Genomic DNA, 25,585 nt, shown 5'->3' on the forward strand with positions numbered 1-25,585 from the left:
TCAGATCGTACTCGTCTGAGCAACATATGAGCAACTTCAAGCACCTAAAACTCAACATCCCAATTTTTTTTCAAAAACGGATATACTCGTCTTTAGGAATCCAGCTATACCTTAAAAAACGGATATATTCGTCCTTCGTCCTCAAAGGGTTAATACAACTATCAAGGTAATGTTAACAGTGTCATGACCTGGATCAGACTCGTCGTGAAAGCGACCATGCATTGAGTTCAGCAGCCAAAAGCTGGGCTCCGAAATATCCTAGAGTTCTGTAAGAACCATGATTAGTCCCGCGAAGGATTTGGCACTTTCGTTAGTTGAGCAATCATGGCTTACAACTCGTGGCCTCGAGTCACAAGTGTTGTCGTACGGCGGCTACACCTTCAGTACAAGTCGTCAGCATTGTACTCACTACACTGTTGAGCTTGAGGGGACCCTGCTTAGTCCTGCAAGGGAGCTGATACCTTTGTTAGTCGAGCAAGCATGGCACCTCTTCTCGCGTCGTACGACGTAAAGGGTCCTGCAAGTGCTTCGCGCACTGCGGACTCCATTATCCCTTTTTGGGAGAGGTCACGGCTTGACCGTGAAGCACCCTACGGGGTAATGAGAGGGAAGAGCCTACGGGGCAGGAGATGAAGGGTGACCAACGACCAAGGCAGCGTACGGAGGCGGCGTGCTCTAGCTGCAGCAACTTCCGACAGCATACTCCAGGCCCCGTCGCACGAAGAGCCTCGGAGTCCTTTCATGTAATGTGGGTGAGCGAGCTCCCCGTATTGATTGATCATTCTTTGTACTATATTCTAGTTTGGCTGATTGCACATATTGCACCACTGTTTGTAATATAGAAATAATCCTTACGCATTCTTGCCACTGTATACTTTTGATCACATAATGTAGCATATATAAGGAGCTGTTTTGCTAACATTCATCCTCGATTCTCGGGGAGCTCACTACTCCTCTCGATTCTCGGGGAGCTCACTACTCCTCTCGATTCGGAGAGAGTCACTCCGACTCTCTCCTGCTTTGGTCTTTTGACTCTACACACTTGATCTTTCGATCTAGTACTGCAATAGACATCCTTAGCAAAAGTACGATAACGCTAACTTTTACGGTACTCACTCCCAGCCGTGACAAAAGACGCTATCGGATAACGGAAAAACGTTACAGAGCTCAAAATAACGGGCCGACGTTCGTTATGGAAATTCTGCAAAAAATGCAAAAACTCGCATTGTTTTGTAACTGGCGGGAGATAAAAAGCACGTCGTGCAGATCGAGATGAGATCGAGAGTCGAGATTGCTTCCTCTTGTGACATTTAGCTTTTTTGGCGAGTTTTGCCTTTCAGTTGACAATTTCTGCGTTTTCTGCTTCGTGCCTTTCTCCCTCCATCCCATCTGGGAAACAAAGGACCAGTTCCACGGCAGTCCTGAGGAAGAAATTCATCGGCCTCTCCCAGACGTGCTGGAGCTGGAGAACCCTTACAGTCTTCTGTGCTGCGTTTAGGAAAGGGTTTCCAAGGACCTGGGAACAGCGAAAACTCATTTTCGCCGTGCTTTTGCTATTCCAGAGTAAAAGAGTAAAAGACCTCGCCAAGGTATTCTTTCGGAACGACAGCAAACTAATCCCTGGTTCAAAATTTTGAATTTCCCGTATCTGTTTCCACGAAAATTCATTTCGCCATGGTTGTCACGACTACTTCGTCTCAACTATAACGTACTTTGTGCTAAGGGAAAAGTCAGCTTGAACGATCCGAAGTACGGAAAGGTTTGCGTTTACGTTAGCGTTTTTTTAGCTAAGGATATCTAATGGTTCAAATAAACACTGTTCAAGTGGAATTAGAAACCTGTCGTTCTATGTGAGCTAGCAACTTGGATGGCGACTATATTGGTCGTCTACCTGGGTAGCCACTAGACTGATCCAGCCTAGTCACAAACCCGCCGAAGCGCGGCCATGACAACAGCACACTTTGTTCTGCTCACAGCAGTTCTACATTATTGTCCCCAAAATCAATGAAGCAAACAATATCCAGCAATGTTCATTTTCAGGCAGGTGCTGCAAATTCAAAGCAAACACCATAGTAGTATTGACTGCAGTGTTTCCACAAGCTATACTCTTGTAGTGCCACCCAGCTAATGAAGGCAAAGCTTTCACTGGTAGCAGCCTTTCACACACGGGGAATTTGCCTGAAAGCATTGGGCAGGATAGTAATGGAGTCAGGTGCGTAGCCCGCATGGGGGACCGGGAGGGGGGGGGGGGCAAGTGTACCCCTCCCCCCAAAAATTCGACCTAGGTTCAGCATGCATATAATGACCTTGATGACATGCACCAGGCATCCTAGGCTAGACGTATGATACAGCTGCTGTGCACCTCACCCCCCCCCCCCCCCCCAAGAGGGGAACCAGCAACACCCCTGGGAATACACACCACAAGAAAGACCCTGTGTACTTACTGCGACATTCGGCAGTGCCATACCAACGGCCCGTGGATTCGGTAGCGGCATGGCACGTGTACGTTGGCGCAGCGTTTGAAGTGTAGCCGACGTCACAGTGCAGAATCTCGGAGTGCCCAACCTTGCCGCCATGCTGTGCAGTCATGCGGCCGTTAGAGAACTGCAGGTTTGTGCAGTATGACGTGATGACTAGAAGAGAGAAGAAAGTGCACAAGTAAAGAGTTTTTTTGCAAAATGCTGTATATCCACTTCATTACGCTTGGATAATAAGCCGTATGCACATTGCACAGATGCACGAAATCCCATAGAATCTCGTCCAAGTACGATTCGTAGCCGCCAAGACGAGAATGACAGTGCTCAAGGCCACCAGCATTCCGTATCCGGAATTGATGGCAGCAGTGATCGCAATCGAATTGGCAACCTCAGTGACATCAGCGTTGCAGTTGAGTATGGACAAGGTGGTCTTCTGGTCAGACATCAAGGAAGTGATCTCCTGGATTCAAAATGCCAGTCGAAAGTTCAAGCCATTCGTTGCCCATCGTGTTGGACAAATTCAGACGGCTACGCTACCTTAGCAGTGGCGGCCTGTACCGACAGCGAGCAACCCACCGGATCTCGCGTCACGTGGCGCTACTGTATCAGCGTTAGTCAAGAGTTCCTTGTGGCGGGAAGGTCCGTAATTTCTATGCAGTGACTCAGCCGAACGGCCGACGTTGCCAGCAGGTCCACCGACAGCCCCGAGCGCTGAAGAATTTAAGCGCAGCGAAGCCGATGCAGTGAGCTTCGTAGCTGCTGCCCAGCCGCAAGGATTTCGCCTGAAGCCCGAGCGATATTCTGATTGGTTGCGTCTCGTGTGAGTGACAGCGTGGGTCATGCGCTTCATTGGCAACTCCGCGTGCGTGTCGCCGAGGTACTGGTGGGTGGCAAGCGCTACACTCGCCCAATTACTAAGCTGTGCCCACTGGAGTTCTGAGCAGTGTTGATCCGTGGTCTGATCAAGAGGGGTAGAATGTTCGAAAGACAGTATGCAGTGGTGTGCGTTCGGTGTGTTTTCTGTGTGTTCTCTGTGCGTTCCCTGTGCCATCTGTGTGTTCTTCATGTGCTGTGCAGAAGACTCCAGATATTGTAGAATTTACGAGTGTCACAATTATTTATCTACTGTGTTTGTTCTATATTTTACTACAAGCGAGGGTCCCTGGTTCGAGTCCTGGTGGTGACAGTCAATTTTTTCTTCAGACTTTTCCCGTTTGTCTCTTTCCCTCAAACCAGTTAATATTTTATGACTTGGGGCTCCCCGCGTGCTAGTTTGTACGTGAAGTGTGTGGGTTACAGTGAGGGCTGCGTCCCACCCGCCTGTGTGGATTCACAGGAAGTGTGAGTTACGAAGTCTGAAGAAAATGTTGAAGGGCCTCTGCTGGGATGACGACTACACCATAGCTCAGTGGTTAGAGCATCGCTGGCTACAAGCGAGGGTCCCTGGTTCGAGTCCTGGTGGTGACAGTCAATTTTTTCTTCAGACTTTTCCCGTTTGTCTCTTTCCCTCAAACCAGTTAATGTTCTATATTTTGTTGGAACTACTGAATCCTTCGTTCTTCAGAGAGCACATTCAAAGCGTTTACTAGGAGTTAGTCACTAGTACACCACTGATTGTTACAAGCAGTTTACAGGTTACAAAACAGCTGGTGTTGTTTCTAAGTTGATTATCTCGAATTTGAATTGTTACTTATCATTGCACTCCTTCAGAAAGTCCGTTCTGCAGCTCTAGTCCGTCCTAGTGTAGGTTCTGCTCTGACAAGGCTTGCCTTCACCCTGTGGGCGCTACCACTCTCTGACATGACGTGGTTGAAATTGCTTTGAGTTCCTATCAGCACAGACCTTCGTTTTCCTTGTTCTTTGAAACTTCCTTTGGACTTCTACTTCGAATTTCACTGTTCGAATTATTATCTGATTTTTATTGATTTTCCGTTATTTTGTGCACTGCGTGCCAGTACAGCTTGTGTCTCGTCATAGCAGCGTGACATCATGGTTTTTCCCATATGCATGCACGTGATCTACGCATTTCTTCTTTGGAGCGCTGTGACACATCGCTTTGCGTGCGCCAGTGTCTTCGTTGTTGTGAGTTCTTGAGAAGACGAGCAAGTTGTCGTGTCGGTTTTGTCTGATGTGCGGTGGAAAACGTCTCCACGCGTACAGACTATGTACAAAAAGCGTTTCATTTCATGCGTAGTTTGTACAGGTCCGCCGTCGTTATAACGAGTTCGGTTAGTACATTAACCCCGTTAATAAATAGAAATCTGAAATCCACTGGCAAAACGTGGTCTATACAACTGTTTACAGGTCAGGTTACAACATAATTCGTTAGTACATAAAATCCGTTATAACGACCTTTTGCCTAGGTTCCTGGAGTGCCAAACCCTCAGTATAAGATATTTTCACTCCCTTAGTATTGACTCCCATAGATTTTTGCTACACCTAAGCAGTAAAATATTCCTGCATATTTCACTCCTTATTAGGGCTATATTGACTGCTTATATTTGACTCCTTTTTAGCGATTGAACACAGGCTTTGGCTAGTCGTGATAAATCTAATATTGACTTCACACTTGGTCAGTATAGGAAATAAAACCCTCGTAAAAGACCCTGGCTTCGCCTCGGTCTTTTACTCGGCTTTTATTTCCTGTATTGACCTCGTACTCAGTCAATACTAGATACATATTGACCATTCAGGACCAAGGCCAAAACACATGGCAGAAAACAGAAAGACACAACTTATAATATCAATGTAGTCGTAGATATGGACCATCTTTTGCATCCAAGGGAGAGCTACATTGGAGATTTTCAATTATCTTATAACGAGTTGAAGCGTCGACGATTTATCTTGTATCGAGGGTAGCCAAGGTAAGTGCGAATTAGTGCCTATTTCACCTTTAGCTGTAAGTCCTGTTACAAGATAAGTCTCGTTATAAGACATCGCCCATTATCACATTACCACAAGATATCGCCCATTAACACATTCTCTTTAATGATAGCTTGCATGCCGTCCTACCGGTAGGACCCAAGAAATCGCGTTGCAAAAGTGCTTTTGGTTGAGAAATTTCTTGATACAATTGTTGAGATGAGGTCTTTGTCAGGCAAAGTAATGGAGCAAATGCAAGACTATGTCCAGTGCATTGCATACGCGCAATTTTATCAATTGTCAAAATGGCCGCACATACTCCTGTCGGAGCGCTAGCAACTCTTTCCAAAGTGAATTTTGACCATGGCACATCAATAGTGGCGAGGTACTAATGTTTTTATTAGTCTGCCAAGGCAGTGGAATGCATAATTCCATACACCGTTTCCATGGTTACCATTTGCTGTTACCATGAAATTGCGTACTATGCCTTGTGCAATCACGTCTAAAATTTGTGGACTCCTTCATTAGCCCCTGAGCGACAGTTTAGGGTCAATTTTTAGGTCAATGTTAGAACAGAGGCCATGCAGCATGTCTGTGTATGATGGTCCTACTGGTAGGTCCTACCGGTAGGACTGAGGTCTATGCGAACTATCATTAAAGGGGAACTGTCACCAAAAACATTCTTTGTCTTATCTTGTAGTTCCTTGGCTCCTGATCACGATGGTGTTATTCGTTTTTCTCTGTGATGGCTGGAAGTGGGTGAAGTGTCTTATCTTGTAGTTCCTTGGCTCCTGATCACGATGGTGTTATTCGTTTTTCTCTGTGATGGCTGGAAGTGGGTGAAAACTTGAAAAGAAGGTGCCCAAAATTGTCCCGAAGTACCGAGTGACGTCACGCTGGACTTGACCTCCACGCGTACATTCGTCGTCAAAAACGAAGTTCAGCCCGTGTGCTGGTTGATCGAGCTAGCTGTTCCGATGTACGGTGCACGTGTGCCTTTTGGACTTTAACACAGATGGGTATGTCGTACCGAAGGAGAATGCCAAAGAGGCAAAAACCCACGTGCAGCTACACAGCCAAATCAAAAAAAAAAGCAGCTGAGCTTTCACCTTTTTGACTTCTTCCGCGAGGATCTAAGTTCTATTTTGTGAGCACGGAAGTATGTCGTTGTTTTGAACTTTTCGTGTGAGGAACAACACGATGATGAGCGCGTATGCAGAAAACAGTACTCCTCCGGCCGGCGATAACACCACCAACCCGAGCCCCAAAGGAACGCAATGTAGTTACGTCAAGGCGATTCATCTGGCGATGTTGCTGAAGATGCAGATGACAAACTCCGACGTCTTTCATTTCAGAGCCGGGCGGGCAACACCCCCACCTTCGATACAACGACATAATTTTCAAGTACGAGGTATGTGTGTCACACTAACAGCAAGCAAACATCCTTCCACTCCTTCGTAATCACAAATAAAACAAAGAGCTGGAGCCTCGTGGAGGAAGTACCAGTGCGACAAACTGCTGTCGACTTTTGTTTGTTTTGTCTCTTTTTGGCATTCTCATTGTGTACAACGTAGATCTACACATCAGTGTCCGAGTTCAGAAGGCAAGCGTGCACCGTACATCGAACAGTTGGCTCGATCGACCAGCACACGGGCTGGACTTCGTTTTTGACGATGAATGTACGCGTGGAGGTCAAGTCCGGCGTGACATCACTCGGTACTTCGGGACAATTTTAGGAACCTTCTTTTTCCAGTTTTCACCCACTTCCAGTCATCGCAGAGAAAAACGAATACCACCATCGTGATCAGGAGCCAAAGAACTAAAAGATAAGACGAGGAATTTTTTTGGTGACAGTTCCCCTTTAAGTACACAACAGAAACTGATACGCCGGATAAGTTCACAATGTCCTGGGTGAATGATTCCCCTTCGGGTCACCAAGCATAACATCATAGACGACAGACTGACCAGTATGGTCTGTGGATAGGACAGAAGCATGCTGGTTGGTCACCATGGCGACATCGGCAACCTATCGAAGAGGTGACTCAAAGCAATATGAGTGTCAAGTTATACCGTTTTAAATGACCTCATCATTGCACTAACACCCTACCTTGGCAAATTGGCACCTTGCTCCAGGCGCCACTTGTGTGGTTGTGAGCTTGACAGGTGGCCTGGTTATAATCTGGGGCGCTGCTCAGAAATTGGTAGCCATAGTTACAGCTAGCGGTGGCAACGTCTCCGAGTGCCAGGTTGAAGTGGTATGTAGCGCTGCCGTGTACGACAACGAGCACAGGGCAGTATCCATGGTAACCTAGAGGCAACATGCATGGAGACCAGCTATTTAGGAGACGATAGATCTGATGTGTGCGTGCGTGCGTGCGTGTGTGCATTTGCTGAATGACATGCCAATGCAACAATGCACGCATCCATCCACTCCGTAATCAGATATTGGCACGCTCAACCCAGTACACTGTAGTCAATTCGGTAGGTATTTCACACACTATCTCCATCAAGGACTAATAATGTTCACATACACATCAGCCAGCACAACCACAAGTCTTCCTCTATATTCCATGCGTAAAGACATGCATACATCGACACAAGACCATGCTACAATTATGTATGCAGGCATTGACAACATGCATAGGTTGAGGGAATGGAAAAGGGAAAAGTCTGAAGAAACAATTGACTGTCACCACCAGGAATCGAACCAGGGACTTTTGCTTGAGACCAGCGATGCTCTAACAACAGAGCTATGGTGTAGCTGATATCCCTGCAAAAACCGTTCAACATTTTCTTCAGACTTCATTCGCAACAGGTAACTGTTAGAGACACAGAATATTGAATAGTGTGAATTCAGTACAGACTGTAACTAAAGACCACCGTGACTAGCGACCAGCCTGCTACTACAGACCACTTTGCCAGGCACGGACGGTCTCACATTCGCATTGGTTGTGCGGCGCAAACCTCTAACTAAGGACCACCCGCCACTAAAGACTGCTTTCTCTGGCCCCGAATGGGTGGTCGTTAGTCACAGGTTTTACTGTGTGGTTGTGCGGTGCAAACCTCTAACTAAGGACCACCGGCCACCAAAGACGGCTTTCTCTGGCCCCGAATGGGTGGTCGTTAGTCACAGGTTTTACTGTACATTCATAACTAACGTACGGTCACATTGAGCTGTGATGTTCCACTTGCCAAACGCGACTGCATTGGCAACGCACGCCAGAACGGTGCCGTGCACATCCCGGTAGCCAGGATTGCACCGGAGACTGGCCAGCGATCCCAGCGTTAACTGCGGCGGCAGGGTTAGAACACCAAAGCGTGCCGTCACCCGCGGGCAGTAGTTCAGAATGGCTGCAGGACAGATAGACAGTAACAACATTAATTTACCAAGTGCTTGACATTTCCATGGTGCTTTTACTAGTGCTATGTCCTACCTCCATCCCCAACTCTCTCTCCATGATCGTTTCTCAAAGGTTCTTTCCTATCGGATGCACATATTCCTTTCTCCTTCGTACCGGCGGACATGAGTAATGATGGTACAGCTTTCTGAAAGGTTTGGATGAGATGAGAAAGAATGAAGGCAGCAGGGGGGGGGGGGGGGGGCGCAACCGTGTTACAAATGTAATCGACTTCCAGCTGGAAAATATCGTACTGTTAACAGCTCCTGGACTTGTCTTACGCCTGGATGGCATTCTTTCATATCACACAGGGAAGCAGCTAGTCCCCCTCTAAGGAGGGGGGGGGGGGGTGCACGACCGCATAGGTGTAGGATGCCTGGTGCACGCCATTCTTGGTTACTATGTGCATACTGAACCTAGGTCGAAATCTTTTTAGGGGGGGGGGGGGCACGATTTTGGAAATGCCCACGTCGGGGGGGGGGGGGGATGTAAATGAGAGCAGGCTACGAGTCTGTAGTTTTTTTTATCATGCAGGTCAAATCATACTCACCTTTGCAGAACAGGCTGGGGCTCCACTTTCCGCTGTTTGCAGTGTATCTGGTGCAGGTGGAATCAGCGCCGTGTTCAGAGGCATAGCCAATGTCGCATTTGAGTTTTAAGGCGGAGTTGAGTGTCCTTCCTGCAGAGTATGTTACTGTACTGTCCTTGGGGTAGACCCATGGGCAATAGTCAGACGCCACTGTCAAACCGACACACGTGCACACGCACACACACACACACACACACACACACACACACACACACACACACACACATACACACACACACACACGCACACACAAACACACACACACACACACACACACACACACACACACACAAGACTGGATATAACAAGGCCAAAACAGCTAATTGTCCCGATAATGGGCAAAATGAGAAGTAATTTCGAAGCATCTTGCAGCTTCACCCGTAGAGAGTAGTAGGGTGGACACACACATTCCCAAAGCACTGCAAAACTGAACCAATTCCCTTTATGTACAACCAAGAGTAGATAAACAAGAGTGTGCAACTCGCGGATGGGTAGGCCCACGGCGGAATTTTTTGTTGGTGGAATCTTTTCGACGACGCACGCGCTGCGAGCCTTTTGGAGAGGTTTCCCTCGTGCACTTGGCCGGGCTTTACACTACAAGGTCGGTGCCCAGCACGTGCTCTCACACTGCTCTGCGGCAAAGTCCGCGTTTCTCTGAAAAAAGGTGACGTCAACAAAAAATTCCGCCGTGGGCGGGGTATCTGCAGATTGTGCAGGAGAGATCCGGAGTTGCACACTCTTGTTTATCTACTCTTGCTACAACGTTCCGGCACAATTGCAAAATTGACATCGTCAGGTACGAAATGAAACAATGATTAATCATGGTTTCATTTCGTACCTGACGATGTCAATTTTGCCGAAACGTTGTACATAAAGGGAATCGGTTCGGTTTTGCAGTGCTCTAGGAATGGGTGTGTCCACCCTACTACTCTCAATGGGTATAATGCTAGCCTAGTATTCTTACTTCACTCAATATTCTCCCGTTCGCATCAAAATCACTGTTACAACCGCCCGACAAATCTTGATTTGGCCACGGCTTACCAGACTTCTCGCAGATTATCCTGTGTTGGGTATTCACCGGCTGGGCTAGAGAGGCGGACAAGGGAGCGGTCGTGAATGCAGTGTCCTGCGTTGCCATGTCGCGCAGCCACGCCGTTCCCCGGTCGCCGTTGCTCAGCAGGAAGGAGTTCGCGCAGTCGGCCTCATTCCTGTCCGGCAGGTGAGCGCCGAGCGAGTCGCACACGAGTCCGGCCAGGGCGTAGTCGTAGCGGGTGCGTTCGGGCGGCGGTGTCACAAACGTTGTGCCCGTATGACATTGATACTCATCTGTGCAGGGGGAAAGAACAGAATGCGTAGTCCATGCGGAACATGATCAGGCGTGTACCGTAATTCTGCGCATATAAGCCCACGGGCTTATATCCGGATATAAGACCACCTCCGTTAACCCATGGGCTAATAAGCAGACACAAATGCAACTCGCGTGTCAAGTAGAATTTTTCACAACGTGGACTCTTTCTACCAGGGTACAGCGGGTCAGTGCAGTTTACCAGTACAGTATGGTAGAATGACCATGAACATGGACTTGTACTTTTCGTGAACCTTCAAAATTCGAATATTGGCCCATGGGCTAAAAAACGGACATGTTTTACTGGATATTTTATCCCCAAACTGCATTATTTCACATAAAAGCCCATATAAGCCCATGGGCTTATATGCGCGGAATTACGGTAGTGCGTGTGGGGCACAGGGGAGACCCCCTAAATATGCCGACCTCTGTTCAGCATGCACATACCGTATAATCTCTACTATAAGCCCAGTCTCTTGTAGAAGCCCAGTCTCTATCATAAGCGCAGTCCAAGGGGGATTCGAGGATATGCCAGCCCAGTCTCCAGTATAAGCGCAGGGCTTATAATGGAGAACTACATGGATCATGTCCATGCATGTTTGACGTCGCACAGTATCACATGCACACATTGTAGCGCCAGTCCGTGATCCCCGTGATAAAAGGTCGACGCTCTGTGTATCAGGAAGTGCAACACTGCCATCAACGGTATCTGTTGGGAACTTGGTTTTACTGGTCTCTAATATAAGCCCAGGTCCCGGACTGGTTGGAAAAATACAAGCCAGGGGCTTATAATTAGGGGTGAAAGGGGTGATCCGGGTAACCCGGGTGCCCGTCTGTTTAGCTGCTGATCCATTAGCAAACGAGTACCCGATAGTCGTGTAGGATTGTAGGGTACAGTATTATAAGCTTTCTTGTACAGTTTGTACAGTTCAGTGCACAGTTTTGAGTGTGTTTTACCTCGTTCAATCCTGCTACATATCACTGTATCCATTGTAGCTACAACAATTTTGACTGTTAGCATGTAGCGCAGTGATCAGGTGATTGTGCACACTGTGCTTGTCGCGATGTAGTGTACTTGCATGACCGCGCATCCTCCTGGCGTGAAATCCGGAAGGCTACTGTAGCAAATCGTTGCCCGAAAATCTCTCTCCTATCAGAATGCCTGTAAAAGACATGTTGCGCTTATGATCCCAAGCAAATGCAACGTTTTTGGAAATAGTATGGCGGAAATCCCACTGCAAATTTTGATGTATGATGTGGGTAGGTTGCCATTTGAAAGTATGGAGAACGATCGCGGCGAAAAGTGCGCTTTGCAATTTCAGCGCTCTGCGATATATTTTAGCAATTTCGATCGTGTTTTCGTTCGGTTACGCTGCTTGTATCTGGAATATAGCTTGCTCTAGCTGTTGTCGATGTCTACTAGTGATGGTGAACGCCAGGAGAGAGTTGTAGTAGCGATATAATCTCAGGATCTAAATCGAAAATGAGAATTTCCATCGCTGAAGCCATTGCAGTATTCGCTCTCCAAGCAGCAGCGAGAGGGAGCGCAGCGATGGCCTGAAATAATCAAGGCAGGTGAATTTCCTCACCCATCGACTATTCCTGGTCTTCTCAATCGCCAATACCCTCGCTGATCGCAAGTAGATAAGTGAAAAGTACATATTCAAATCTGACACAATTTCAATAATTTGAAATTTTGATGCAATTGTTTGGCATCTGGTATTCACGCAATATGGCTCTTTTCCGTCCATTTCGCTATTGTTGAAGCATGCAACTGGCGGCTATACACTAGTGCAGTGGTCTCCTGTTGCTCTGTGTGAAGAAGGGCAATGTCAGCAAGTATATTCACGATTCCAAGTACACGGATCTAAATTGTCAGAAATATGGACAATTGACTCAGAAATAGGTATTCCAGGTATGGCCTGTATCTGTAGTTGTGTGCTCGGTCAAAATAATTTCTTACCTGGACACATTGATACCAACTAAGGGATCGATTTATCCGGGTTCGCATCGCAGTTTGCGAATCAAAATTCACTGGCTGCGATTCGCTTTTCGTTTTTTATCGCCCAAAACTGCGATGCACTACAAAGACCAGGTGTGTGCAGTCTACATGCGACTGTGGTACACACTGCTGACTAGGGAGTAGTATTTTTATTACTACTCCAACCAACTGGCCTGTCCTGCTCAGTCCGCGCGGGTCGCGGATCGCGCTCTTTCGATTTTGGACACTGCACTAGCTATGGTCGTACATGACTGCAGTCTTCTGAAGTTTTGTACACGGCGGTGACTTTTCCTGATGTTCTCCTTTCTTCTTTCACTGTCAAGCTCAGTTTGTTTCTGTTCGACAAGGCACAGTTGAAGTAGATGGTTCTTAGTCTCATGTAGCCAACATGTCAGTGAATCTGATCAGTGATTCACTGTCCAGAAGAGGGACAAAGAGCTGGACGCGCCAGGAATGTCGATTCGTTTCCATGAAGAAAAGGAGAAAAGCGAAATTCGATGCGCTTTGCACGAAATGTCACGATCGTTTGAGCACTTTCCTGAGGTTTCTTTGTCGAAGGAATCAGTGGAACTGCCCTGTTGAAAGACATTGTGTTGTGAAGAACTCGAAGACGGATGGACGCTGAACATGTAACGTGCCCAAGCGAAAACTCTAACGTAAATATTCAGGTCGAACATTCGCTTGGAAAAGCAAATAGCAACTGCAGGTATTGTCCTCTTGTGTACGAAATCCTGCTATTGTACAGCTATACAAGTAAACTTTTGATGAAGGAAAACTGCTAATCAATACTGGGAGTTGCTAGTCAATTGTAAAACTGTGTAGCAGTCACTGCTATGCAAAAAAATCAAAGTAAATCGATCCCTGCAACAGATTCAGAAAAACATAACTTGCACATACAAAATGTGTCTTAGTTTTATGCTATAGGTCCATCATTACCGATGAGTACCCTGCGCATACATTAGATGCCTGGTACACAAAGGGTTAAGCCAGATACCCGTTTGTTACCTTAAAGGGTAACTGTTTCACCCCTACTTATAATGGAGATAATAGTATAAATACGGTGAGGACCATGAATGCCATGCACCAGCCATCCTACACATACATGTATGCGGTCGTGCAGCCCCCACCCCCGCCCCCAATCGTCAAGTGCAATCTCCTTCAATCAGCTGATTCGCGTGGCTATGAGAATCACGGTTGCAATAAATCAAATCTCTCTCAATAAAAAAGAAAAATAATAACAAACGCCGCCGGGTACGCGAAATGTAGCTGACTTACACTGAACCACGCAGAGATACGGGAGAACTGCGGTGAGAGCATGTTGCTGGTTATCCGTAGTCTCAGCGAGCAGATTGGCAGGCGCTGCGGCGTCCGCGACGAGATAGCGCAGCAAGTAGGGCCCGGACGCCTGCAGATTGGAGCTTTGCAAGCACGGGATGCTCTGCTTGGAGATGATTTGGCCACCCAGTTTGGCGCACTGCACCTTGGCTTGGCCGTGTGCTAGGGTGGGGAACGTTGGCGGCGCGACCAGCTTTAGCTTGGTTCCAGGGCACAAGTACACCTCTGTGCAAAGGTCACCAGACAAACAGAGTAATGTAGACTATCGACGGTTACATTCCCAATCGCATGCATCGTTCACTCCACTGACAACGTCGCAAAACCCAGCGTAATGAAGCCCACAGACAAGCCCAGGGAATCGACTCGTGTGCCCACCCATTTCAAAGTCCATAAGATATCCGTATGCAGCTGAACACACAGCTTACACTCTTTGCGGGTCTGTCGGTTGATAATATCGGGACTCAGGAGCCCAGAAACAGGAGCACCGTATTTGTTGTTGTTACTTTAATTTACTTCACCAGAATTACAGGCAGTAGAGTGCCTTCTCACTTGACCAAGTCTAGTTCTCACAAATGGTGAATTTCCCCGAATACAAGTCACACCTTTTTACACTTCGCTTAAGGGCCAACAAAAGGAGTGCGACTTATAATCGGGCATGATCACTACACATTTCCTGCGCTTTAGCTACTGAGCTGCTACATACCCACTCTTTCAGCGCACTTCCCCTTGTCCGTTGTACATGCAAATTCATACGGCTATTGTGTGTTTCGTTTTTTTTGTACATAGACATGTTGTAGTACGTTATTTTGTGTACGTCGTGTGTACGTCGTGTGTACGTCGTGTGTACGTCGTGTGTACGTCATGTTGGTGCATGCGCGTGTTGCTGTGGTGTGAAAAGCAGTCTTCGTCTTGAGTTTATCATGCAGTTTTTCATACACCAACTCAGAAAGATCACGCTGAGCATGATGTAGAGGGTGAAAGTGCCATTTCTAAGAGCAGTCCCGGCAGCAACAGAACAACAAGGTGGAGGAGAAGACGAGATGGAGGGGACATGGGAAACGAAGACGGCGTCAAGGATGAGCTAAACAATTAGCAGCATCACCAGCAACGTTGGCAGCTGCATCATAATCACTACTAGCAGTAGCAGCAGCAGCAGCAGCAGCAACAGCACCAGCAGCAACAACAACAACAGCAGCATCAACAGCAGCAGCAGCAGCAATAACAGCAGCAGGAACAGCAGCAATAGGAACAGCAGCAGCAGCAGTAGCACCAACAACAGCAGTAGCAGCAGCAGCAGCAACAGCAGCAGCAGCAGCTGCAGTGATGGAGCAGTAGCAACAGCAGCAGTGATGGAAGCAGGATCAGTAACAGCTGCAGCAACAGCATCACCACCAGCACCAGCACCACTACAATCACCACCAAACCAACCAGGCTGATGGTACCTTAATAAAGTGGCAAAAGCAGCGGCAGCCACAGTAACAGACACAGCAAAGCACACAGAAAGTGCGGCCATAGGCGAGTGAACTCAACTTACGAGGAGTGGTTTCACAAATGAATCCAAACGCCTGCTTCTGACAGGCTTGGTTTGCAAGGCACCAAATGGCGGCGTCTGGCAATATGTAGCATCCTTGATTACATATTGCCTTGCTTATTGCTGGTGCAGTTGTGCGAAACAAATACAAACAGCGAACGAAAAGGCGTCAAGTCTGTAGGCATGCAAGAGACCAGACTAAGCACACGGACAGAACAGACAACCAGCCATTGTGTCTCTCCGATTCTTCATCTGCAAAAACCAGCTCAACAGCAGTGTTCATACGGCTGAGAGCATTACGCAATGCTCTGTCACCATGACTGTGCACACCAGTGCACTACGGCCGAGATCAACAGTGCATGACCAGCACAACGTCCCTATGCACATTGGCTAATGCCTGACGACCCTGTGATAGCAGGGCGTCAGACATGGCAGTGTAGTGTAATCCATGCGCTCGCTTGGGCCCTTCCGTGCCAGCTTACTGTAAAACCGGAAAGTCTAACGAATCACAAAGTCTAACGTTTTAACGACCAATTTTTTCATTATTTGAAGAAACGTTATTGCGAACCCGATTTGAGATGTCTGTGTAAAAATGCGCATACAAATGGGTGGCGAGGTAGCCATCGTTAAACTTTTGCCATTATCATGCCAAACTTACAAAAAAGGTATACTTTTTGGTCGTTAAACTTTCCAGTTTTACAGTATACACGGGTGGTTGCTTCGCTTGCGTGGTGGGGTGCGGCATATAATTGAGTTTGCCTTAATTTAAATTCAAGTCACTCTCGATTTTTTTTAAAGCCGTACCCCACTAAAAAGCCAGGGAAATACAATAACTCCTTCAATCCCGTTTTTTCTGTTTTCACCCTGAGGATGGGTCGTGCCCGAAAGTTGGGTGAAATATTGATGACGTATGCAGCAAAGAAGCTTTATTTTGAGTGTTTACTTTGAGATATCCTAATGAGAGCAGTTGGGTTGACACACCCATTCTCAAAGAACTGCAACCCGAACCAATTCTTTATTAATTAAAACGTACAAAGTTTCGGCAAAACTGCCTTCGTCAGGTACGAAATGAAACGATGATGCCACGCAGGCCAAAAAGAAGCAGTTTTTTGCCTTGGTTCGGTTTGCAGTGCTTTGGGAATGGGTGTGTTCACCCGACTACGCTCTAGGGATGAAGCTGGAAGATGCCTCAAAATTCCTTCTCACATCCTATTGAGTTTTATGTAAAATGGCCGCAGGGAAGTATGCGAGTGCTTAGAGAATCCTTCAATCCCAAACAAACCAATACTGTAAAACATGATATTTTCGATGTAAAAAACTATAATTTGGGTGATTTCAGTAGAGAAAACAGGCACCTAAATTTAAATTACACCTAAAAGGCACACGACATAGAAAACCCCGTGGCCGTCCGCCATTGCGGTGGATAGATACGATTCGGCACGACCTGAAGGCAGCGGATCTCTCCGTGGAGAGCGCTCTCCAAGCTGCAGGAGATAGACTAACTTGGCTGGACACTGTTGACAGATGCGTCGACTCTGCTCCTGTTTAACAGGTTCAGGGAAGATGCGAGCTGTGTTTATTATTATTATTAAAAGGCACTGGAGTATGCACTGTATGTGAAGGGAACGCTGGTCACCTAATTCTACACTATACCTAAAACCTAGCTGGCCCCTACAGTACTTCTTCTTGTGCAGGGGCTTGACTATTCCCCACCTCTCGCACACTTCCCCAGCTCGGCACATGCAGCAATGACATGATGCCTTGCTTAGAGGTCACAACTTTCTGTTGGAGCCGACGGTAAGAGAGTGATAAATACTAGTATTGATAATTGTGGACGATCGTTCACAACTGGCAGCATGGCAGAAACTTACGCACGTCGGCAGAGCCAGTGGTCTGGCTTGGATCCCGTACGGTAAGTTTGCTCAGTCGGGCAGTATTGCCGAACTCGGCAAAGCTGTATAGAACGTTCCTTAAAGCACAAAGGTTAAGCCCTGGCTGGAGGCGAGTCGATGATGCAATTTCTCTGCAAAAAAGGAAGAATAGAAAGAAAGAAAGCACTCCCGTAGCAGATCACATCTGCACTCATTCAAACAGCACTCTGTTGTGAACGGTTGAATAACCTGACACTACTGCTCAATTTAACACCAATCCATCCCCACCCAGATGACCGTACGGTGCTTCAAGAGCTATAGAATAAAGACGGACCTGACCTGGCAATGGCATCAATTTTCTTCCTCCACGTGATTCTTTTTAATATTCCCTTCTCTCATAATACTGGACGTGACGACCGCGGTCTGATGGGTCCTGTGACAGCAGCATATAGGTAGCTGCCAGCTCTGTGTTTGAGCTGTCACAATCTGTATTACCACATGCGTCACATGTAGGTTGAGCGGCACGCGCTGTCCCACGTAGGTGTCATGCTTCTTAGGCGTGATATCTCACGTAGGTGTCATGCCTCTTGGACATGACACATCATGTGATTCAACGCCGGAACCTGGTCAGGTATACCGTAAAAGCCCGTGTATAGGCCCCGGGCGTATAGAATAGCAGCCTCGATCTCCTGGGCGTATACAAGGACACGGGCGTTATTTTGGAACCGGGCGTATACTGGGAATAGGGATAGCAGTAAGGATTGGGTATCAGTACCTGTACATGTACTGGTGTTGCCGGCATACCTGGGCGTATACATGGGCATGGGCGCTATTTTGAAACAAAAGTGTTGACTTCCCCTGACTGGGCGTGTACACGGAGGGTGGGTGTAATTTCGAGTGGGCGTGTACAGGGGCTTTTACAGTACTCCGTTTCAAAAAGATTAGCAATCAGGTTTAGGTCTTAAAAAGCATGAAGACAAGGGAAATTTGGACAGCAAAGTACAGAAAAGGGCTTGTTAGGGCACGGCAAATTGTTCTGTGAAGGTTTCGGAACAATTGGACCAGCCGTTAAGGAGTTACAATTTCGGCCAGGTTTCCGGCCTTTTCCCATGGTTTACAATTTGCCCAGGAAGCCAGTATCGAATGTTTATCAAAACCCACGATTTTTCCTTTCCTTTTTGGCCTTGTGGTTATGAATGCCGTCTGCTGACCATGAAGTTGTGAGTTCAAATCCCAACCTATCTTCAAGTCAAACTTTTTCTTCATTGTTTTGGTGATCAAGCTGGTACAAGACAAAGAAGGTGGCTATGCCAAACGACATACTTGTTGTTGTTGGAGCTCGCGCTTCCTGCCGAAGTGACGGACACTTGACTGGCTCAGGCCATGTGAACACACCCACAGCACTGAAACGGTGTGAGTGAATACGGAAGTCATTGCGATGTAGCCACGTGTTGAATACACCGGCACATCGATCGATTTCTTTTTGAAAATTATTTTAGTATTTCAAGATCGCCAATTTATTTGAATTTAGGAGTCAACGCCGTCTTCTATCAGCTTTCACACATGCCTGCTTTCTCCAAATGTCGTCGAAGTTACACAAAAAGCTTTGCCAGGTCATGGCCTTGGGAATGAGTATGTGTCGATGTCGTTTTCGTCACATGGTGAGAGTAAATTGCATCGCAGCTCAAAGAAACTATTCGGTCACAAAACCCATGCCGCTCCGGCTCGTCAACATTCACTCTTTCGACATGTCCTCTCTGACTCCATTTCGATACCAGGAAGAACTCGTTTGTTGTAAACCAGACGTACATGTACCGACGTGAGTAAGTTGTCATTTTTCATGCTTGCGCACGGAATATTTCTTCGAGTTCACCGTGAGTTTTTTCAGGCAGCGCTTGAGCGCTCATACGGTAAGACGGCAAACTCCCCGGGCGATCGCCAGGATTGCTAATCCTTTTGAAACTGACTGTAGGTTCTCGCGTGGAATGTTCTTGGAATGCTCTTCACTTCCTGGAAGTGTATCTCAAGGCTTCGTGCAAAATCATGTGACTGAGAAGTCCTATTGATTTCCCATGATCCCTTTCGCGCTTCGTGCAAGTCTACATGCACAGTATGCATGTACATGCACCCTGTTGTGACATGATGTGTTGTTTTCCTGTGTGATGGCATTCCCCAAACTGTCTTGTCTAGTCGCGTGCATGTGTGATATGAGCAGGGATGAATTTACTGTCATATGTTTGCATAGCAGTTTCTGCTATACGAAATCACAATTGTGTAGCAGTCTTTGGTTTTGATAAGCATTTTCCTCTGAAGGTTGGGTGTTTACCACATTGGCCTTCTTGAGAGTGATGCCTGAAAGTCCATTTGCAAAAAACGATTGAAGCATACATATGCACGCAGATTCAGAGTACCGGCACCACACACACTGCACAGTATGCATGTTACTTGATAGCGCAAACCAGGCATGGATAGTCTGTATGTATCGCAATTTTCTGCGAGTCACGGTGACTTTTGAGTAGCAGTAGATCGATTTTGCATCGCAAACTGCGATGCGATACAGGATAAATTCATCCCTGTATGAGCATGCGCGGTTTTGACGTCGAGAGTCCTTTTGTCAGTCTTCTTGTTCGTCTCTGTCAGAGTAGTCTACCTTTCCGTAATGTCCAAATATATTATGTAAAACAAACCGGTCTTGTCCTTCGTGTCCTGCGTCCCGGGGAACGGAATGGCTGAGATTCCGTTACAACGTGGTGCCGAAACCCGGGGACGGACAGGATGAGTAAGTTTGTCATGAGTCTGTTCGTCGTCGTCAACAACTAATAGTACAACTAGAGAGTAAGCGTGGGGATGGAGGTGATCAGGAGAGATGAGGAGCTGGTGGAAGCGGAAGACGACGCGGGGAGGAGGCAGAGAAGGTGGTGGACTAGAACTGTGGACTGGAGCCTGAGACGGCAGGAACTGCGGCGGAGCGTGTGGCCGTGGCTCGCCAGAGGACAGTGGACGAGTCTGGCATCACCGACTGTGTGTCGTCCTTGTTGTTCGTCTTGTCTTGCTCGCTGTGTTGTTCTCTCTCTGTTCAGTTCCTTGCTTGTTGCTGTGTTGTTTCAGTTTGGTTGTTGTCGGTCTGTTGCTCTTCTATTCGTTCTGTTTGTAAATAATTAGAGATAACACTGTGGTAAATCGACTGCTTGTATTGTTACAATAGTTCTGACGATATTAGTTATTTGATTGTATTCTTACTTTGCAGCTGTGTCCAGGCTCGTTGGAATTATCATTACGGACTCCATTCTAGTTTCGAAGAGATTCATATTCTTGTCCAATTGTTCTCAAACAAATTCTTCGTAGTATTTGCAGTACGTAGTCTCGCGCTCTTTGATTTGTTTGACTCGCGCGTGACTTTCCTTTCTTTTCTTTTGTCATGTATGACGCATCGGTATGACGTGAGTGTGTACGCACTCTGTTTATGACCACGTGACTGCATGCTCACGTGGAACTACAGTCAGTAGGCTAGTGCATTTTAGCGACTGCAGCGATCCGATCTTCTTGCTGCAGCGCTGTTTCTTCTTCTTCACTTGTGTCTTTTCTTTGGTCGCTGCACTAGTTTGTGATTACCATGATTACGCGTCAATGGACGACATGGTCGCCATTTTGTGCATGTCCTTTTTCCTGATGGATCTTGGATCTCGTGGAGAAAGAACAGTTTTCTTTTCTCCCAACTTTACTACTATTTCAATATTTCAACTCTCTTGATTCCTTGTTGATAGTTGTGGCTCAGTGCATGTGCGAGTGTGCTGGAGTGCTAGCTGGAAGAGGTAGAGAGCATAGTGGTGGAGTAACATGTTGTTCTCCATTGTTTCAGTTGTACTTCCTCCGTATACAAAAACTTCGTGACTTTTTTTGAACGGTGTTTTTGAGCAAGAACATGCTTAACGAACGGCGCCAAAGGCTGTCATCGACAACCCACGTCCATGTCGAGGTTAGTTTGGTTGATCCCGAACAGATTCTCCACGGCGTGTGAGGACGTTGCCGACAGAAACTCAAGAGTCAAATAAAAAAAAAAGCTAACACCTACTTGCTCGAAACTACCACAGTGACGAAGTGTAGCTCGTGGCCGGAACACGGAGTCACGTGGCACTCGCTGCCCTGAAACTGGCCAGGCTCGTACTTGCGGTGCGCGGCCCCATAGATCTACGCAGCGTGAGAACATAGGATTTGTTTCGCTCGGATGGCAAGATGAAACATTTCAGTCGTCGTGCAACCAGCGCAGACTCAGGATCAGAATGTCGATGGCCTGGCTTTCTTCGCCTCTCTCCAGTCAGACGTCTCCTTTCTTGGGAGGATTATCCTGGCGAGAAAATGCGAAGCATGTGGATGTGCTTGTACGACTCGTTTCACGACATAATGGAGGTCGCGGGTTGGAACGACTGAATATAGTCGACACCGATTCGTACACAGCTCTAGAGATGAAGAGGACGTAGCCAAAGTCCAGCGTCGGATCATCCCTGCAGGTGACAGGAATCTGAACGAAATGCGAGCGGAAGCAGCGACTATTGGCGATGCGGAGTCAGCGTCGTCAGGTGACGATGACATGAGCGACGAAGACTCTGAAAAAACTAAATCTTATTCGTCTGAGTTGCTTTTTTCTTTGTATATACAGGTCCTCCCTCGTTAGTAGATAATCTCTGGGCCATCGAAAAAGTTATCTTCTAACGAGACTTATCTTGTAGCAGGACTTGCAGCTTGAGGTGAAATAGGCACTACTTTGTACTTACCGGGGCTACCCTCGATACAACATAAATTATCGATGCTTCAACTCGTTATAAGATAATTGAAAATCTCCAAGTAACTCCAACATAACTCTTCCTTGAATGAAATGATCGTCTATATCCACGAATACATAGACATAATACGTTTCCTCTTTCTGCTTTATCCTACGTGTTTTAGCCTTGGTCCTGCATCGTCGATATTATCTTATACTGAGGGTTTGGCAATCCAGGGACCTGGGCAAATGGTCGCTATAACGGATTTTATGTAATAACGGATTCTGTTGTAACCGGATCTGTGAACAGTTGTATAGACCACGTTTCGCCAGGGGATTTCAGATTTCTATTTACTAACGGGGTTTATGTACTAACCGGACTCATTATAATGAGGGAGGACCTGTAGCTTGTAAACAGGTTAGACAATGCCACGAGTGTTTTTCCAAGTCAAACGGAACAATTCCTGAGCTGTGCGCAGCTTTCAAAAAAGTCACGAAGTTTTTGTATACGAAGGAAGTAGATTTATTTGGTGCGGCTGTGCGCATGTTATTATTGTTGGAGGTTCGGCTCCCGTGTTTCGGTTGGCCTTGTGTGCCTGGTTTGTAGAGCGTCGGCTCTAGGTTTTCGTTTGGCCCTGTGGCGTGGCCTGGTTGTAGAGCGTCGGCTCTAGGTTTTTGTTCGGCCCTGTGTCGTGGCTTGGATTTTATTTTAGAGCGTCGGCTCTAGGTTGATGGTTGGTTTTCGTTTTTCTGTTCTGCTGTGGTTCCTTTTGCTGTTGTGCATGTGGAACGTGGTGTCGGTTTATTATTTTGTGGAATGTCATCAAGGGGGCAGGTGTTGTGAAATGATGTGTTGTTTTCCTGTGTGATGGCATTCCCCAAACTGTCTCGTCTAGTCGCGTGCATGTGTGAGGCCACACGGTTTTTTTATTTATGTTTCGCGTCCCCCGCGCGCATGTATTTCACAGCCGGAGTTAAAAAAATATTTAAAAAACGGAACAATTTTTTTTTGAAAATGCAATACAAATTTAATGCAAACCCAGAAAACCGGAAAATGTAACCCGAAAGGGAAAAAACGGAACAAGATTGTTACACGTAACTATTATGTTGGCATCAATTAAATATTTGTTCTATTTATCGCATGATTGTACTCAGCTCACACACATGTACAGTACATGTGTGTGTAATAAGCTGGGCCGCAAGTCACACAATCATCATGCCGCCTGTGTTTGGACCACAAGCATGGCAGAGGGGATACACTCATGTATTAATGTACATGAACAGTGCCGCGTCGCTTCTACATTGTATTCACTGGACACAAATGCAATGCACGTACAATGCTTTTTTTTGGATGGCTTTTTATTTTTTTCGCCCTCCCTCATTGATTTCATCAAACAAGGTGACGCGAAACATAGAAAAAAACGGCGTGGCCTGATATGAGCATGCGCGATTTTGTAGTCGAGAGTCCTTTTTGTCAGTCTTCTTGTTCGTCTCTGTCAGAGTAGTCTACCTTTTCGTAATGTCCAAATATATTATGTAAAACAAACCAGTCTTGTCCTTTGTGTCCTGCGTCCCGGGGAACGGAATGGCTGAGATTCCGTTACAACGTGGTGCCGAAACCCGGGGACGGACAGGATGAGTAAGTTTGTCATGAGTCTGTTCGTCGTCGTCAACAACTAATAGTACAACTAGAGAGTAAGCGTGGGGATGGAGGTGATCAGGAGAGATGAGGAGCTGGTGGAAGCGGAAGACGACGCGGGAGGAGGAGATTCCGTTGTACTTCCCCTCCCCCTCCCCCTCCCCCCCCCCCCTCCCCCGCACACTGAAAGGCATCTAACAGTTTCACACTTGGAGGATGTAACGATCATACGGACCAAGACAAGTAAGTCTTACAAAATTCTCAAACAAGCCGGCAATTAACTTGATGTGTTCTCCAAAACAAAGCACCAACTTACACATATCTGAGACGAGGTAAGTGATCAAAGGCATGCCGTGGAAGAAGTCTGATTCGTGTCTTGCCTAAGTTCCTGCATTCGTAGTGTACGCACATACAAAGATGTATGCATGCAAACACACACACAGGAACATACACACATGTGCGTGTACGTGCACACACACAAACACACACACACACACACACACATACACACGCACACACACACATACACACGCACACACACACACACACACACACACACACACACACACACACACACACACACACACACACGCACACACACACACACAAACACATAATATACACCCACACAAATGAATATACACAGTCATAGAATGTAAAATATGCACATCCATTCGGACACACATAGACAGGGGCGTAGCCAGGAAAGTGATCGGGGGGGGGGGGGGGTGCCACGACTTTCCCCACACAAAAGTACTTGCACTCAAGTTTTTGATCCGCAATACGGGGTGGGGGGAAGCAAAATTAGCCCCACATTTGACGCCGAAAATACACGAGCCTCTTGTACCTGCAAAGCAAATGTGCTTTGCATACGACACAATATCTCAATACAAAAAAATTGACGCTGAAAATCAACCAGTGAATGGCAAACCTCCAACCAAGTAATAATAAGATCTACTACAGTAGATATTGGTTATAACGTGCCCTTCTGATTTTTCACATTTTATCACTATAACCGGTATATCACTACAGGCGATTTTCAACTGCGCGCGTCATACATACACATTATACACGTGTGGGTGCTCGATCGCGCTAATGTAGCGTACTGATACGTGATGGATGCTACTGCACCTTCTCCAGTCTAGAGTGAAGAACTTCTTGGCCCAAAGGCATCATCCAGGAAGCAACAGACCAGAATACCCTATGACAACACACATGTGGCTCCAAGTCGAGACATCAATGCCTCACACTCGTGTGTTCCTATCACTATAGACGATAATTTTTCTGCACAAAGAGGTGTTTTGAATGGTGATTCTGTATCCTTATAGCCGATTTATCGCTATATACGATATATTGGTTATAATGATAATTTGACTGGCTTTTTCTGGTTTTGCTTTTGATATTTTCATTTTGTATCAATATAGCCGGTTTATCACTATGTTCGATGACTTTATAACCGATATCCACTGTACTCCCTGCTTCCAACTTATGATGAGCTTAGCCCTGGATGCTGCTTTTGTCGCAGTAATGTAGTTAGTGTGTGTTAGCATCCACCGATCACACTGCCATGTTTGCATCTGCCGCGCACTGCTGCATCAGTGCATTGTGCACTGCACTCACACTGCCAGCGCATAGATTCGGGCACGCTTAGCCTGACGTCACACACCTGCTTCCTCATGAACTTTTGCTCACTGCACTCACACTGCCAGCGCATGGATTCGGGCGCGCTTAGCCTGACGTCGTACAACTGCTTCCTTTGAACTTTCTCTTTCTTTCT

The 25,585-nt window shown here is 46.8% G+C and overlaps 1 protein-coding gene and 1 long non-coding RNA gene across 2 annotated transcripts in view; one reads left to right on the plus strand and one right to left on the minus strand.

Moving 5' to 3' along the window:
- Positions 1-25,585, minus strand: part of LOC135821191 (uncharacterized) — a 70,719-nt gene that overhangs the window by 37,107 nt on the left and 8,027 nt on the right. Inside the window, exons 7-15 of the mRNA XM_065334259.1 lie at positions 24,125-24,196; positions 17,411-17,562; positions 15,543-15,662; positions 13,949-14,233; positions 10,368-10,652; positions 9,288-9,476; positions 8,502-8,690; positions 7,447-7,647; positions 2,445-2,633 (exon numbers count right to left, since the gene is read on the minus strand). Of these exons, the coding sequence (XP_065190331.1) occupies positions 2,445-2,633; positions 7,447-7,647; positions 8,502-8,690; positions 9,288-9,476; positions 10,368-10,652; positions 13,949-14,233; positions 15,543-15,662; positions 17,411-17,562; positions 24,125-24,196 (1,682 nt within the window). The remainder of the gene's footprint in view (positions 1-2,444; positions 2,634-7,446; positions 7,648-8,501; positions 8,691-9,287; positions 9,477-10,367; positions 10,653-13,948; positions 14,234-15,542; positions 15,663-17,410; positions 17,563-24,124; positions 24,197-25,585) is intronic.
- Positions 22,807-23,038, plus strand: LOC135820612 (uncharacterized). Its single transcript, XR_010554138.1, has 2 exons — positions 22,807-22,840; positions 22,897-23,038. It is a non-coding gene; the product is annotated as an uncharacterized LOC135820612 (long non-coding RNA).

The sequence above is a fragment of the Sycon ciliatum genome, chromosome 7 (genome assembly GCF_964019385.1).
Source record: "Sycon ciliatum chromosome 7, ocSycCili1.1, whole genome shotgun sequence".
Lineage (NCBI taxonomy): Eukaryota > Metazoa > Porifera > Calcarea > Leucosolenida > Sycettidae > Sycon > Sycon ciliatum.